Here is a 14,728-nt window from a genome sequence, read left to right on the forward strand (position 1 = left end):
TTTTCACAATGGAAAACCTGTCCTTACTGCTTCCGAAAAGGCTAGGGGACTTAATGCCACATAGATAGTTCAGCTTGATATCAGTAAACAATTAGACTTAGAGCAAGGTAAGTTCATAATATAGAGGACGCGTCATGTTAGTTCATAGTATGCGTCCATGTTGCATGTAATATTTATCCCATTAGAGTATACATTTCTTTTATATGTCATACAAGACATGTCATAGTATTAAGGACGCGTTAACTATAACATTACTTGCTAACACACTTAGACCTGTTTTATTTTCGACTTTTAATTACTTGTTTGATTAAATCTTATTTGGACGTGTCTTATCTTTGGGCGCATCCTCCACTAGTTAATTACTTGTTTAATAATTTGTCATGAATTGTTGGATGTGTCTTCCATGTTGAGCGCGTCCTTTGACTGACTTTTGTCATGTTTCTTTTTCATATATGACTTCACTTCCAAAGGGGTTTGCTATTGGTGCCTCCAGAAAGCTGAAAGCTGGGAGGAGCAAGCATGCTGCTAAAAAAACTGACCCAAAAGCCAAGGATCCTCCAGCTACTGTGGTCCCTTCTCCTCCAAAAATCATTGATACAACTCTAGTGAACATTTCAGACAAAGAGGACGTGCCCTCTAAGTGCCAGAAGACTGTTTCGGATGATTAATCATTCATTCTTAGATACCTGGGCGTGTCCTCTTCCGGAGTTTTCTCTGAAGAAATGGTGAGAGGATGGACCTTTAGGACGGAGGAGAAAACTGAACAAGCTATGGTAAGGGCTATAGCTGAGCTTCATTTGCACGCAAGGCAAAGTGCTAATATGGCTGCCAGACTGAGGGCGCACCTTGCTTCCACTGACACTGCCGAAAGCCTAGCTGAAGATAAAATTAGATTTTTGGAGAAAATCCTGAACCTTACGATCAAAGAAAAAGATGCTGAGATTCTACAGTTACAACAAGACAAGACACGTATTGAGGGCCATGTCACCTCTATGGAGAAGGAAATAGATAGTGTGACTACTCTAAATTCCACCATACAATTGGAGCTTGATACTTTAAACGATGACAGGCTGCATGGTTCGAAAGAAGAGAAGAAGTTGGTGTACCAGAATGGTTTTGCAGCCGGCTTCAAGGAGTGGTGTTCTGGCTTCATAGAAAATGACCCAGAATACACTTTTTCCAAATTTGATGAAGATACCCAAAAATGGGTGAATGATTTCAAAGTCAGGGCCGCATATTCCATCAAGAACAAAAAGGATCATCCTAGGCCTGGAAGAGGATGACGCGTCTCCTGTGCCTTCTCCACTTCAAGCTCAGCCTCCACCTTCTCCTCCAAAAGATCAAGACAAATCACAAGACGCGCCTTCTACTTATGACATTTCTTTACTTATTTAATGAAGTTTCCTAAACAACTTAAGGGTGCAGGTCCCTTTAAGCCTTGCAATTTGTAATCTTATGACTCGACATTTCTTGATTTTGTTTGCTGGTACTTTCCCAAGGTTTTATACCTTGAATCATTTTCATGCACATTTTCCCTTCCTGGTTATCTTTTTATATAATTTTATTTAATAAGTCCTATACTGGGCGCATCCTCAGCTCAAGATGTGTCTCCCTTCGTTCAAGATCACCTTTAGGATATTCCTCTTAGTGAGGACGCATCTTCATTACAACTGCATTTGATTTTTCCTTATAAATCATTTACTAATATCCCGTTAATATTGTAAGTCAAGGGTTATATTGCAAGGGCTCGTCCTTGTTCCAGGAAGCAACTACCTTACTTGCTAATTTGATTCAATCGCCATAAACTGTTATCAATATCATGAGGGCTAAGAGGACGCGTCTTCATGCTTTTCCTACAGGTTATCATTTTGTAATTCTAACTCCAGGGCGCGTTTCCCCTTTTGGACGCGTCTTATTTTCTGGATCTTTCTTTCAGGGATAGTTACTTTAACTTTATATTATCAATCCCATTTTATTTAAATATCAGAAGTCGAACATGGTACTAGGAGGGCGCATCCCGCTAGAAGGAACATCATCCTCATTCCCTTCTGCTGTAATGCTACACGTATATGCATGGAAACTATATTACCAAGAGCACGTCCTAATCTCAGGACGCGTCCATATTTTACGAAATGATAATTTTTTTTACCAAAAGTGCATCCTACAAGTGTATATAAGAACTTTTGAATGTCAAAGTCTTTATTTAATTATGCGCTCCAGTGTCGAAAGTGCACCAGTCCCATGACTATTATGCTCCGTGGGGAATTTATTCAAAAATATGATCCTTCAACTAGTTCTAATGTAGATAGTACATGCACTACCCACCTAGGCTAGGAGGAATTTTATTGCTTCTAGTCTATGATTCGGGAACAACCCTACTTATATAAACTGAAAATGTAAAACATAATATGTAAGGGGCCAAAGCCGCGCCTTACCGATAATACTTTCAGAGATGCTCCGTATTCGATGCTTGTGCAACCAACTTCCCTTCCAAATCTTCAAGGTGATAGGTACCCTTCCACAAGATCGCTTTTATTTTGTATGATCCTTCCCAATTAGCTCCAAACACTCCATGCCGGGGATTCTTTATGTTTGGCAACACCTTCCTGAGCACCAGATCTTCTATCTTCAGCAACTATCCATTTACTTTCTTGTTGTAGTACCCTGTGACACGCTGTTGATATGCCACGAGCCTTGACTGGGAATTCTCCCTAGTTTCTTCCAAAATATCCAAGTGAAGTATTTGGTTAATTTCTACATCTTCCTCCGCGTAACGATCTCTACGAAGCGATCCTGAACCAACATCCACGAGAACCATGGCCTCGTACCCGTAAGTGAGCATAAATGGAGACTCTCCTGTAGTAGATCTTGGAGTAGTGTTGTAAGACCACAACACTTTTGGGAGTTCTTCAGGCCAATTCCTTTTGCGTTCCTCCAGCTTGGTCTTGTGGGTATGCTTTATTATTTGGTTGACAGCCTCTATTTGTCCATTGCTCTGAGGATGATAGACCGCTGTGAATTCCTTCTTAATCTTCAAATCCTTACATAGCTGTTGCAACTCCTTACTATCAAACTGCTTTCCGTTGTCAGAGACAAAGTTTGTAAGGAATTCTAAATCTGCATACAATGGAGTTGAACACAAAATCTTTGATTTTATTTGCAGTGATAGTTGCCAAAGGCATAGCCTTTGCCTACTTAGTAAAGTAATCAACTGCAACCACTGCATACTTGACATCTTCTTTAGATTTTGGTAATTCCCCAATAATGTCAATCCCCCCATGGAAAATGGCCATGGACTCATCATAGGTGTCAAAAGCGTCGCTAGCATAGATGAGTAATTTGCAAAGCATTAGCAGCGATCGCATGCTCTAATGAAATTCGTAGCATCCTCCTTCATCGTAGGCCAATAATATCTTTGGCGTGGAACCTTCATCGCCAACGAGTTACCCCCCGAGTGATTACCATAAATTCCTTCATGTACTTCCCTCAAGATGTAATTTCCCTCTTCTTCATTGACACATCCGATCCGTGGTTGATTGAAGCCCCTCTTATATAAAACTTCATCATACACCACATACCTCGCAGCCTGGTAGCGGAGTCATCGAGCCTTGAATTTATCCTCAGGGATTGTTCCCTTGTGAATGTAGGCAAGAATATGTGTCATCCATGTCTCCTTGGGAACCTCATCTACTTGCATCACTTCTATCTCTGGGATACTGGGAATCTCTTGGATTTCTAAGGGTATAGATCCCAATAACACGGCTTTCATTTGAGATCCTATTTTTGCCAAAGCATCTGCGTTGCTGTTCTTTTCTTTCGATACACATTCCAGTCTAGCCTCCTTGAACTTTGTAATCAGCCGCTGCGTGCACCTTAAGTATAGTTCTGTTCGCGGTCCTCGAGCTTGAATTCCCCCATTTACTTGGTTTACCACTAACTCTGAATCACTTTTCGCGATTAGATTCCGCACTCCCATTTCCAAAACAATCTTTAGGCCATTAATCAGCGCTTCATACTCTGCATCATTGTTCATAGTATAGAACTTAAAGTGGATTACGCTCATCAGATGATGGCCTTCCGGAGATATAAGTACTATGCTCGTGCCTGCTCCTCCATTGTTAACTGCTCCATCTACATGCAAAACCCACTATGGGTGCGGGAACTCTTCTAAGACTTCTTTAGGATGGGACGGATGCAACATTACCAGAGCCTTATCATCAATTTAAGAATCAAATTCTAGTAAGAAATCAGCTAGGGCTTGTCCTTTGATTGCTGTGCGAGGCATGTATTCCAAGTCAAACTGTCCCAACTCCACAGCCATTTCATCATCCTCCCCGACGATTCTGGTTTGTGAAGGACTTACCGCAGAGGATATGTTGTACGGACTTTAATTCTATGAGCTTGGAAATACGGGCGCAACTTCCTATATGCGAGTATTAAGGCATAAACCAACTTTTCTATGCTGGTATAGCGAGTCTCAGCATCGTGCATCCACTTACTCACATAATACACCGGTGATTACTGCACATCCTCTTCTCTCACCAGTACTGCACTGATTGAATACTCCCAAACTGCAAGGTATAAATTAAGAGACTCTCCATCCAATGGTTTTGATAACATGGGAGGGTTCCCCAGTTGTTCCTTGATCCTCCTGAAAGCTTCCTCACATTCCGGTGTCCACACAAAGTCTTTCCCTGCCACTTTAATCGCCTTAAAAAGAATTCCTTGCATATGTCGGATGATTTAGATACAAATAGATTCAACGCAGTGATTCTTCCGGTTAAGCTTTGCACTTGCTTTACACTTGTGGGACACTTTATGTCCAACAGTGCCTTGATCTTGGCAAGGTTATCTTCAATCCCCCTATGATTGACAATGAATCCAAGAAATTTACCTGACTCAACACTGAATACACACTTCTGCGGGTTCAAATTCATGTGAAACCTCCTTAGGATGTTGAACATTTCCATCAGGTGTTTGACATGATCATTCTCCTTCTTTGATTTAACCAACATGTCATCTACATATACCTCCATGGTCCTTCCAATCTGATTCTTGAACATCATGTTCACCAACCGTTGGTAGGTCGCGCCCACATTGATCAATCCAAATGGCATCCCTATATAAAAATATAACCCTCTATCGGCGATGAAGGATGTATTCTCCTGATCGGGGCTTTACATTGGAATTTGATTATAACCGGAGTATGCATCTATGAAGCTTAATAAGGCATGCCCCGCCATTGCATCGACCAACTGATCAATTTGTGGAAGTGGAAAACTATCCTTCGGGCAAGCTTTGTTAAGATCTGTGAAATCTACACACGTTCTCCCCTTCCCATTTGGTTTTTTCACGAGCACCGAATTTGCGAGCCACTCGGGGTAGAAAGATTCCTTAATTAGCCCAACTTCCAATAGTCGATCTACCTCCTCCTTTAATGCTATTACCCTCTCTCCGCTCACCGGGTGACACTTTTGTCGTATGCCCGTGCAGTTAGGGAAGATGTTCAAACGATGACACTTTACTCCCGGGTCAATCCCAACCATGTCTGAATGACTCCATGCAAAGACGTCGAGATTCTTTATCAAAAAAATGGGTGAGCCTTTCTCTTACTCATAACTTAACTAAGATCCCACTTTCAAAATCTTTCTTGGATCATCCTTATCAATAGGGATAGATATTGTGTCCTCAGCTGGCCCTGTTTTCTCAGCAGGCATAGGGATCCTAGGATCCAGATCGAAATCAAAGTCCCTGGGGTCTTCCACTTCCATTCTTGCACTTGAGGGCTCATCCTTACCAATAGGAGCATCCACCTCAGGGCAAGGAATATTTTCATGCATCACATGTATGGAGGATGCGTCCTTAGTTAGAGGAGCATTATTCCTTGACATTGCAAATATGGAGGGCGCGTCCTTCTTTTGAGAAACATCAACCTCATGCTCATTTTCACTCTCCAAGGCCGCGTCCTCCCTTTGAGGAGCATCTACCTTGGGATTATTTTTCAGGATTTAAAAGGTCTCACTCCTTCCTTCCAACTTTTCTCCATTAATTTCCCTCAGTACAATATTTCCTTCATGATTCATCATGACTTCATCCACACTGCAAATTCTCGAAACATTCCCCATTATCAGAGCATGAGCGTTGACCATACGAGTTTCTTCTTCCTACGGATCCTTCACAAAATAATGGGCATGAACCTTTCCATTTGGTTTCACCTGAATATCTATCACATCTTTATCGGGAAGACCCTTTCCTTTATATCTTCTCTTGGGAAATTCCTTAACAACCTTGTGAAAGTAGTCACATGATTCGTATTGCGACCCCCTCAAGATGCCCACTCCGTTAGGCGTTGCGAACTTTATCATTAAGTGATGTATCGAGGTTCTCACTCTGAATGCTCGCAACCAAGGTTTACCCACCAGCACATTGTGCATGGACTCCTGATCCAACACTTTGAAGTCTATCATTTGAGTAACAGACAGAGCTCCTTCCCCAAGTGTGACAGGAAGTCTAATAGAGCCCATAACCCTTACCGCTTCTCTGGTAAAACCATAGACATGCGCATCTTCGAAATTCATATCACTATCTGAAAAACCCAATTTCTTCTACATGCTATAGTACAAGATGTTCGCAGAGCTCCTGTTGTCCAGGAAGACTCGATACACGTTCATTGTCCCAATAAGCATAGTTATTACCAATGCATTATTATGGAAATGATGCACCCATCTTAATTCTCTTTTCCTGAAAGTAATATCAGCAGACTCCCCTTTAAAATTTTTCGGGGGTCTATCCTCTAAGCTATGAATGTTGGTGAGTGGTTGGTGTCATGCTTCTCTTGCGTTCCTCTCCAATGCCCGATTACTATCACTAATAAATGGATGTCCCCCAAAAATTGCCCTAATATTCTCAGCTCTTTAGAACTTAACATCGGCTGGCTTCTCATCAACGTCTGCTTATGGGGGATGCCTTTTATCTTTCCCCTTGTCGTCATTTCCTCTGTGTCGCTTCACCTTGTCAATCCACACTCCCAGATACCCAGCCTTGATCAACTCTTCAATTTCATCTTTTAGGTGACGACATTCGTGGGTATCGTGACCGGTAGACTCATGGTACTCACAATATTTTTTCTTGTCTCGCCTCTTCCATGAGGTCAGGCGGTTTGGTTTCTTGAAGATTCCTATATCCTTCTTTACTTCAAAGATATGATCAATGGATGCCGCCAGGGGAGTATAATTACTTACCCTCTTTTTATAATTCGACGGTGGACTCCACTCTCTCCGTACGTTCATGGCATTCACCCTATTAGGACTCCGAGCATTCTGTCGATATTCTGGACTCGCAGACCTATCTCTCCTCTTAGTTTTCCCCTTTGAGTTGTTGGTATTATCATTCTTTTTTGTCTCAGCAAGCGATTGCTCAATTTCCTTGAAGGACTCAGCCTACGTAAGTACATCAGCTAACGACACAAGGATTTTCCTAGCAAGTATTTCCAGAAATTTGTTCCCCCGCGCAGACCAACTATAAGAAGTATTTTTAGCGTCTCGTCAGTTGTGCCTCTCACCAAGGTAGACTCTGCATTGAATCTTTTGAAATATGAGGTCAAGCTTTCTCCTTCCTTCTATTTCACATTGGCCAGTGTGGTAACAGACGGCGTATTCTTCACCGCAGCTTAGAACTAAGTCAAAAACAAGGTTTTCATTTGTTCCCATGATGTAATAATCCCCGGGCCAAGTTTCTGGAACCACTGTTGAGCACCTTCTCTAAAAGTAGCTACCAAAAGACGGCACCGTGCTAAGTCAGGTACTTGATATACATCCATTTCAATGATGAAACATCCCAAGAATTCCACTGGGTCAAAATTTCCATGAAAGCGCAAGTCATTGGTCGTGTTCCTGTATCCAACGGGTAGCTGCGCTTCCCTTACAATTTCAGAGAAGGGGGATGAGGCTTGCGCAGTTACTGTAACCCTACCTCCTTCAAGATGGTTGAGCAACCTTTTAAGATCATCCATATTGAACGATCCTAATCCAGGAATAGTTTGAACATTAAGTTATTGGGGTTGCTCCACAACCTGTTATTGTTTTCCTTGGTTACCCCCCGGGTGTACCGGTGGATCTTGCTGCCCCTCGCCCTGAGGCTGCGGTTGTGGTATATTTCTATCTCGATTTTGAACATCCCCTTGTGCACAAGGTTCCTCCTGTCCGCGTCTCAACATTTCACCGTTATTTTGCCACCTTTCTTGAATTCGAGCGTCGTCCCTGTCATGAGGACGCGTCCTGGATCCATTGCCAGTAGCACTATGAGAAGCTATTGGAACAATAACAGGGGCTTCTTCAGCTGAGGGTGTTCCCTCCCGTCTCCCATGATATGGCGCCCTTCCATGTTGGTATCCCATCCTTCCCCTTCCATTTATCGGATAGCCTCGGTCGTAATTCCAAAACCTTCCACGTGGAGGGGCACACTCGTGTTCCCGGTGCCGCACCCTATCATCCTTTGGATATGTAGAGGGCACACGCGTTGTATCACGGGGCCTCATTTCTTCACCATTTCCTTCCTTTTGCCATTCTATCAGCAACATCCTCAAATCATCATCTTCCAACCTTATGCCAAGTCTCCTCTTTAGGGTTGAAAAATCTCTTTTTTCCTCATCTCGGTTTTGAATATTATCCGTACGGCGATGCTCATCCACCGTACGCCCAGACCTATGCAGATGTGGGATGACCTGATTGTTGATATGAGGCCTCTCTCTTCCATCAGTATCCTCGTCGATAAGCTCCATAATATGCTCAAAATTGTAACGCCCTCCAGACCCGGGGTATAAGTCTGGGGGTTACGAGCTAATCACCAAACTTGTACAAGCTTATTAATAAATAATAAAGAAATGAAACTAAACCCCTTTAACACTAATCAGGACCTTTTTAGGTTGAAGTATGAAAACAAGAACCACTAACTACTTTTATTACAAACCAACATTTAAAATCTCACAAACTCTCTTTATTACAAACCATTGTCTAATTTATTTTTAAACTAAGTTCAGCTTTTATTCAAACACACATACTATCTATCAACACTCCACCTGCTCGGGCAACTCAAAGCTTTCTTCCTGAATTGGGATCAACACCTTGGGTATGAGAGGATCTCGAGGCTTGACCCGCTTCTTTACCGCACGTGTCCTGATGGGTTTTATATTCCTTCTTAACTGAAAAGAATAAGGTGAATAACAATAAAAGGGGGTGAGCCAAAAATTGCTCAACAAGTTCACAAAATATAAACAGTGTTAAAGCATTATAATTGAATCCGTAACCCAAGTATATCTGCAAAGATATAACCTCATAAGAATAGAAAGAAGACCATTACTGGCGAATACAATTGAACTAAACTGGACTCAAGTTCGCAGCTATACCCTGCTGATCAGCCAGGATACAGTGCAGATCTATATCTCACTATATAGATCCAGTTGGGAACATAAGCACATAATCATTTCTATAGTTAAAATAATTTTTAGAATCAAAATCGACTCGCTGATTGCTCCGTTGATCACCTTCTGCTTCATTTCCCATTTTTCCGGAATTTTTCAGATTCGTCTTGGCGCGTATTTCGACTGATAATCAAGCAATTAATAAAGTCAACTAATTTCGAGAAGAAATTAGGTCTTCATATTATATTTAATGAAAAGAATTCATTTTTCTGAGTAAAATGGCTTTCGTTTCACTCAAATCGGACTAACGGTTGAATTATTATCAATTAAACACTGATAATTCAATTTATTATTCAATATAAATAATTATTGCTAATTTTTAAATCCAAAATAATTTTTAAATAATTATTTAAGAAAAATCAAAGTCAAAAATAATTTTTTTATAATTTTTGGAGTTAAAATGAAGAAGTTATGATTTATTGAAAATTATGTGATTAATTATCGAAATAATTAATCACTTTTTATATATTTAATAAATAAATAACTAATAAATAACTAATAAATAATTATTTAATAATTTAAAATAATTAATCCCTAATTATTAGGATTAATCACAATTTATTACAAATATTTACAACTTATCGTTATTTATTCGATTAGATCGATTATTTATAAATAAATAATCGATATCATTGACTGGTACGTTAATTATTGAATAAATGAGTTATTATTCGAATCATATTTCAACGCAACGATCCACTACTCGTATTTCTACGAGTTATTCGCATTTCTCGCATAATTATCGCAACATTACTGTTATTATTACACGTATACGTTTTAAATCAATTATCTGTATTTAATTATTCATTACGAATAATTATTACGATATTATACTAATAATTCACTATCGTCTGAATAATAATAATAATAATAACAATAATCGAACTTATCGTTCAATTACTCGTATAATTACGAGTTATTCGCAATTCTCGAATAATTATCGAATCGCTATTATTACTATACCAATACGATTAATTAATCAATTTAATCAACTGTATTTAATTATTCGATACGAATAATTATTACGATATTCTTCGAATAATTATCGCTCGAATAATAATTTTAATTATCGAATCACTACTCGTATAGATACGAGTTACACGTAATATTAACTAATTATTGGATTATTAATCGTATTATTTAATCCTTATTTATTAATTAATTACCTAATTACTAATTAATTACCTAATTATTAGTTAATTAGATAACTAATAAATAATTAGATAAATAATTAAGTAAATAAATAAATAATTAAATTTGAATTTCTAAATTAATAAAATAACTCAGAAATTAATAATACTATTTTTCAGAGTTTAAAACTAATTTTTAATTAATTTTTAGAATGACTAAAATGATTTTCTGATTTTTGAAAAATAAAATAAATATTAAAAAAAACCAGAAACACAAAACAGGGTTCAGGGTTAGGGTTTTCAGGATCAAACCCGGGTCGAAACCGGGTTGAACCCGGGTCGCGAAGAACAGGGTCAGCCGGACGGAAACCCGACGCCGGCGGCCTGCTTTCCGGCGACTTCGAACAGACATCAAACCACACGATTCTGGGCTGCTTTTGCTTCGTTTTTCATTGACAACACCACATGACCAACCCTCTCTCTCCCTTTCAGCGATTCAAGACCGGAAACACAAGGAAACGCCGCCGGTAGTGGCGGTTTCCGGCGATACCAAAACCAACACAGAAACTGTTGAAACCGGGGTCATTCGATCCTAAATTCGACGATCTATACACCCATAATACTCAAAATCATCTCAGTAGCATAAATCAAAAGTACCCAATTCAAGATTAAACCCGAAAATCACAAAATCAAAATCAGTTAATTTACAAATATAATCGACAGCAGAATCATAAAATAGAAGTAATAAGCTTTGCAACGAGTACTTACATGCTCGATTTGGTTAACAGAATCACGATCAAAAGTGGCTTTGATTCCAAGAACTCCAAGAACCCTAATCCCCCTTTTCTGAATTTTTCTGAATTTTTGTAATTAATTAATAATTAATTAATAGAAATTAGGCTATTTATACTATGAAAAATAATACCCCTAAATAAAATTAAGGGGCTAATTACACTCCTAATAAAAATATTTGGCCCTAATTTTCATAATTTTTGGGTATTAAAATTTAATTTATAAATATTTTATATATACAATATATATGCCAAAAATTCTCAAAAATTGTGAATAATTCAAAAATACAAAGAAATGGTATAAATAAAAGTCCTATAATTTTATAAAAATAAAAATATGATTTTTGTGGGGTTTTTAACACCCAATGGGGCCCGAAAATGTCATTTTTCGTAAAACGAGAAAATTTATAAAATATCTAGATGTTCAGAATAATGCGACTGTAAAAGCCGTTTGATGAAAAATAAGGCCCATTATTTTATTTGAAATACTGGCTTTAAAATCATTGTTTGGGTTGCAAAACGTTTGAAATGAAACCTATGAATACGATATAAAACATCTGAAAAATACTTCAAAAATACAGAAATGATACGGAATACACGTAACATATAACAATTAGGGTTTAACAGATAATCACACATAAATGACATATTAATACACATATTTTATTATAAATATGATATAATACAACGTAAATTTCCCGGTCGTTACAGAAATAATCAGAGTATTCCAAGTGCCACAGAGTGATTCGCAGGTTTCCTCCATTGGCTTGGCCGCAAACATCCTGGGTATCTCCTTCGACTACGGGAGCTTTCCCCACGGCATGGCCATGGCGGGGTAAACGACGACCCCTCCTTGTTTTGCATCACTCCATCGTGCTCAACCTCAAGTTAAAATTGTTCAGAGTGTCCCCCATGTGATATAGCTGCTCCAAGATATCAGCATTGCTGATGAGAACTGGTGGTGTTCCTCTCATATCTGGAGCTCGCGGATGATCCATTATATTTCTTGGCACGTAGAGTTCATGGCGAGTGTAGCCTCCCTCGCCTTCTCCCTCAGATCTGCTATCACTTCCATCATAAGAACTCCCATCATGATTGTAAGACATCTTTTCCTCCCAAGATTATGATCTTAATCAGCACCCCCCTTTCTAGCGCCAAATTTGTTGACGGAGGAATTTGGTATGAAAAAAGTTTGAGGTTCATCGCCGGAATCAAGATCTGTGACGGTGGTTCTCTGCCGGAAAATCGAGCGGTGTGTGGTGATTGTGTGTTAATTGGTGGATGAGATTGATTAGGGTAAGTGGTGGCTCCTTATCAGCTCTCAACTTCTTTGCCCTCTCAATGTGCCTACGTACCCTTTATATAGGGATCAAGCCTGATGTAGTTCTTGGGGAACAAAAAATCTAATGGGCTTAGACTTCTTATTCCTAGGCTCGATAGAAGTCCCTCCAGAATCTATCTTCCGCTAGCTTTAGGAATGTCCAACTATGAGGCCCAACCACGAAGGCCTAAGGCTCGTCCATAATCGTAGGACTTCACGGATAGTGCATCTCTCTGCATAGGGATAACACTCTGCTACAACTATCTCCCTTGATTTACGAACGCAGGTATAGCCACAGTTCACCCCAAATGCCGAACGCGTCCCTGTCCCCCGAATGAGGATAACCCACCAGATAACAGGACAGGTGATCCCAAGCTCTTGGGTGCAAAGTGTAGGATGACACCAAAGTTCTCCAACAAAGACACCCGTTGAATATAAGAACATAGCTCCCAAAGAACATACCAATATTTACCCCGCATCCCCAACGAGGACACCCATTGAATACAGGAGGAGGCCTTCAATCATTAGGCATATCCCTGGAGGCCTTCAAGCTTTTCACGGACATCCCTCTCCTTGACCGACTCAAGAAGGGAATTCTTCAGAGAGTACCTGCAACAAATACATTAGTAAATACAATCTCTATTCCTCTTTCCATGCTTTCCTTGTCCTGAACTTATCCCAGATCATGCATCTTTCAAGCATAGGACGCGTCCTCTTCTTATGCCATGCACCCCTTCAGGACAGGACATGTCCTAACCCTATGGATTACATGCTTCCTCTTTTACCTGAACACCCAACTCATCTCTTGCCTCTTCACCAATACAGGGCGCATCCCATATCCTTGGGCGTGTCAGTACCATATCGCTCATGAGACATTCATATTAAACATTCCAAATATGGAGGACGCGTTCACAAGCTCATGACACGTCCTATGTCTCTCCTTTGTAGCCTAAAACTTAATTTCCATTCTTTTACCCTAATTTGACTTTACTTGACCCCTCTTTGACCCGAACCGATCTAATGCCAAATTTTGGATATAATAGAGCGTTTATAACCCTCTTGCATGACCTTATATCTATTTTCTCTATTTTCAAAATTATGATTATTTTCATCACATGACATTTTTCTATGTTGAGTGCTTCCATCTACAGTATACATTTTTGTAACAGAGCTGAAACTCTAATAACCTAAATCAACCAAACCTTATGTAAAAGAACTATAGATTTTATAAAATAATTATCCCTTAAAATATATTACGGTGTACTTATCGTCCTTAAAATTTTATGTAATATACCTATCAACCCTTATAACGGTACAAATCTGATGGTCAAATATATTTTTTGTACCTTTAATTTATACCGTCATTTTCTCTATAACAGTAAAGAGTGAAAAGGTATAAAATCACATACCTTGGAGATTAAATGGTATAATAGCTTTCTTTTGGGGTTTATCGATACAAACATTATTACTTTAATGACCAAAATGTTATTAAGCATTTAAAAAGCAAAATAATGAGCTCATGGGCCTTCATTTAGGATCGTGACAACTAAAGCTAGAAACATGTTTTATCCTAGTTCGCCACATATTTGGGTGAAAATTGTCAGATTGGAGGGTCATACTGTTTTACAGATTCTTGGTACAAGGTCTCACCGTTACAAATCGAAAAATGGTAAATATATCAGATACATTCTTTGACTGTTTGAAAATATTTATATTATTTTTGCATCTAGTAACATGTACGAATTTCTAACTCTCATGAATTTTAGGAATATGTGGGTTTGTGCTCTTCGATCATTAAGGTATTTCCCGTAAACTGATTTATAAGTAGTACTTAATTCATGATCTTTTCGTGACTCCTATTAACTGGTTTATTTAAATTTTTACTCATTTGGTAGGCCATTCTAAATCTGACCAGTTACGTGGATTATAAAGGCATTTAAAATTTATTGGTCATTTTTGTGCTATCCGTCTAGGTTATAAGGCGTACATGATGTTTGATGTTAAATTG

General features: G+C 39.1%; 2 protein-coding genes across 2 annotated transcripts; both read right to left on the minus strand.

The window, feature by feature from the left end:
• Positions 1–2,635: 2,635 nt before the first annotated feature.
• LOC141660132 (uncharacterized) lies at positions 2,636–3,280 on the minus strand. The gene has a single exon (XM_074467094.1). It carries the CDS (start codon positions 3,278–3,280, stop codon positions 2,636–2,638), a length of 645 nt encoding a protein of 214 aa, XP_074323195.1.
• Positions 3,281–3,598: 318 nt separating this feature from the next.
• On the minus strand, positions 3,599–4,033 carry LOC141660133 (uncharacterized). Its single transcript, XM_074467096.1, has one exon. The coding sequence runs from the start codon at positions 4,031–4,033 to the stop codon at positions 3,599–3,601; it is 435 nt and encodes a 144-aa protein (XP_074323197.1).
• Positions 4,034–14,728: the final 10,695 nt, after the last annotated feature.

Source organism: Apium graveolens, chromosome 5, assembly GCF_009905375.1.
Source record: "Apium graveolens cultivar Ventura chromosome 5, ASM990537v1, whole genome shotgun sequence".
NCBI lineage: Eukaryota > Viridiplantae > Streptophyta > Magnoliopsida > Apiales > Apiaceae > Apium > Apium graveolens.

What these genes read in the sequence shown, in the direction of transcription:
- LOC141660132 (XM_074467094.1), bottom strand. Translation starts at nt 3,280, where the DNA reads ATGGGGGGATTGACATTATTGGGGAATTACCAAAATCTAAAGAAGATG.
- LOC141660133 (XM_074467096.1), bottom strand. Translation starts at nt 4,033, where the DNA reads ATGAACAATGATGCAGAGTATGAAGCGCTGATTAATGGCCTAAAGATT.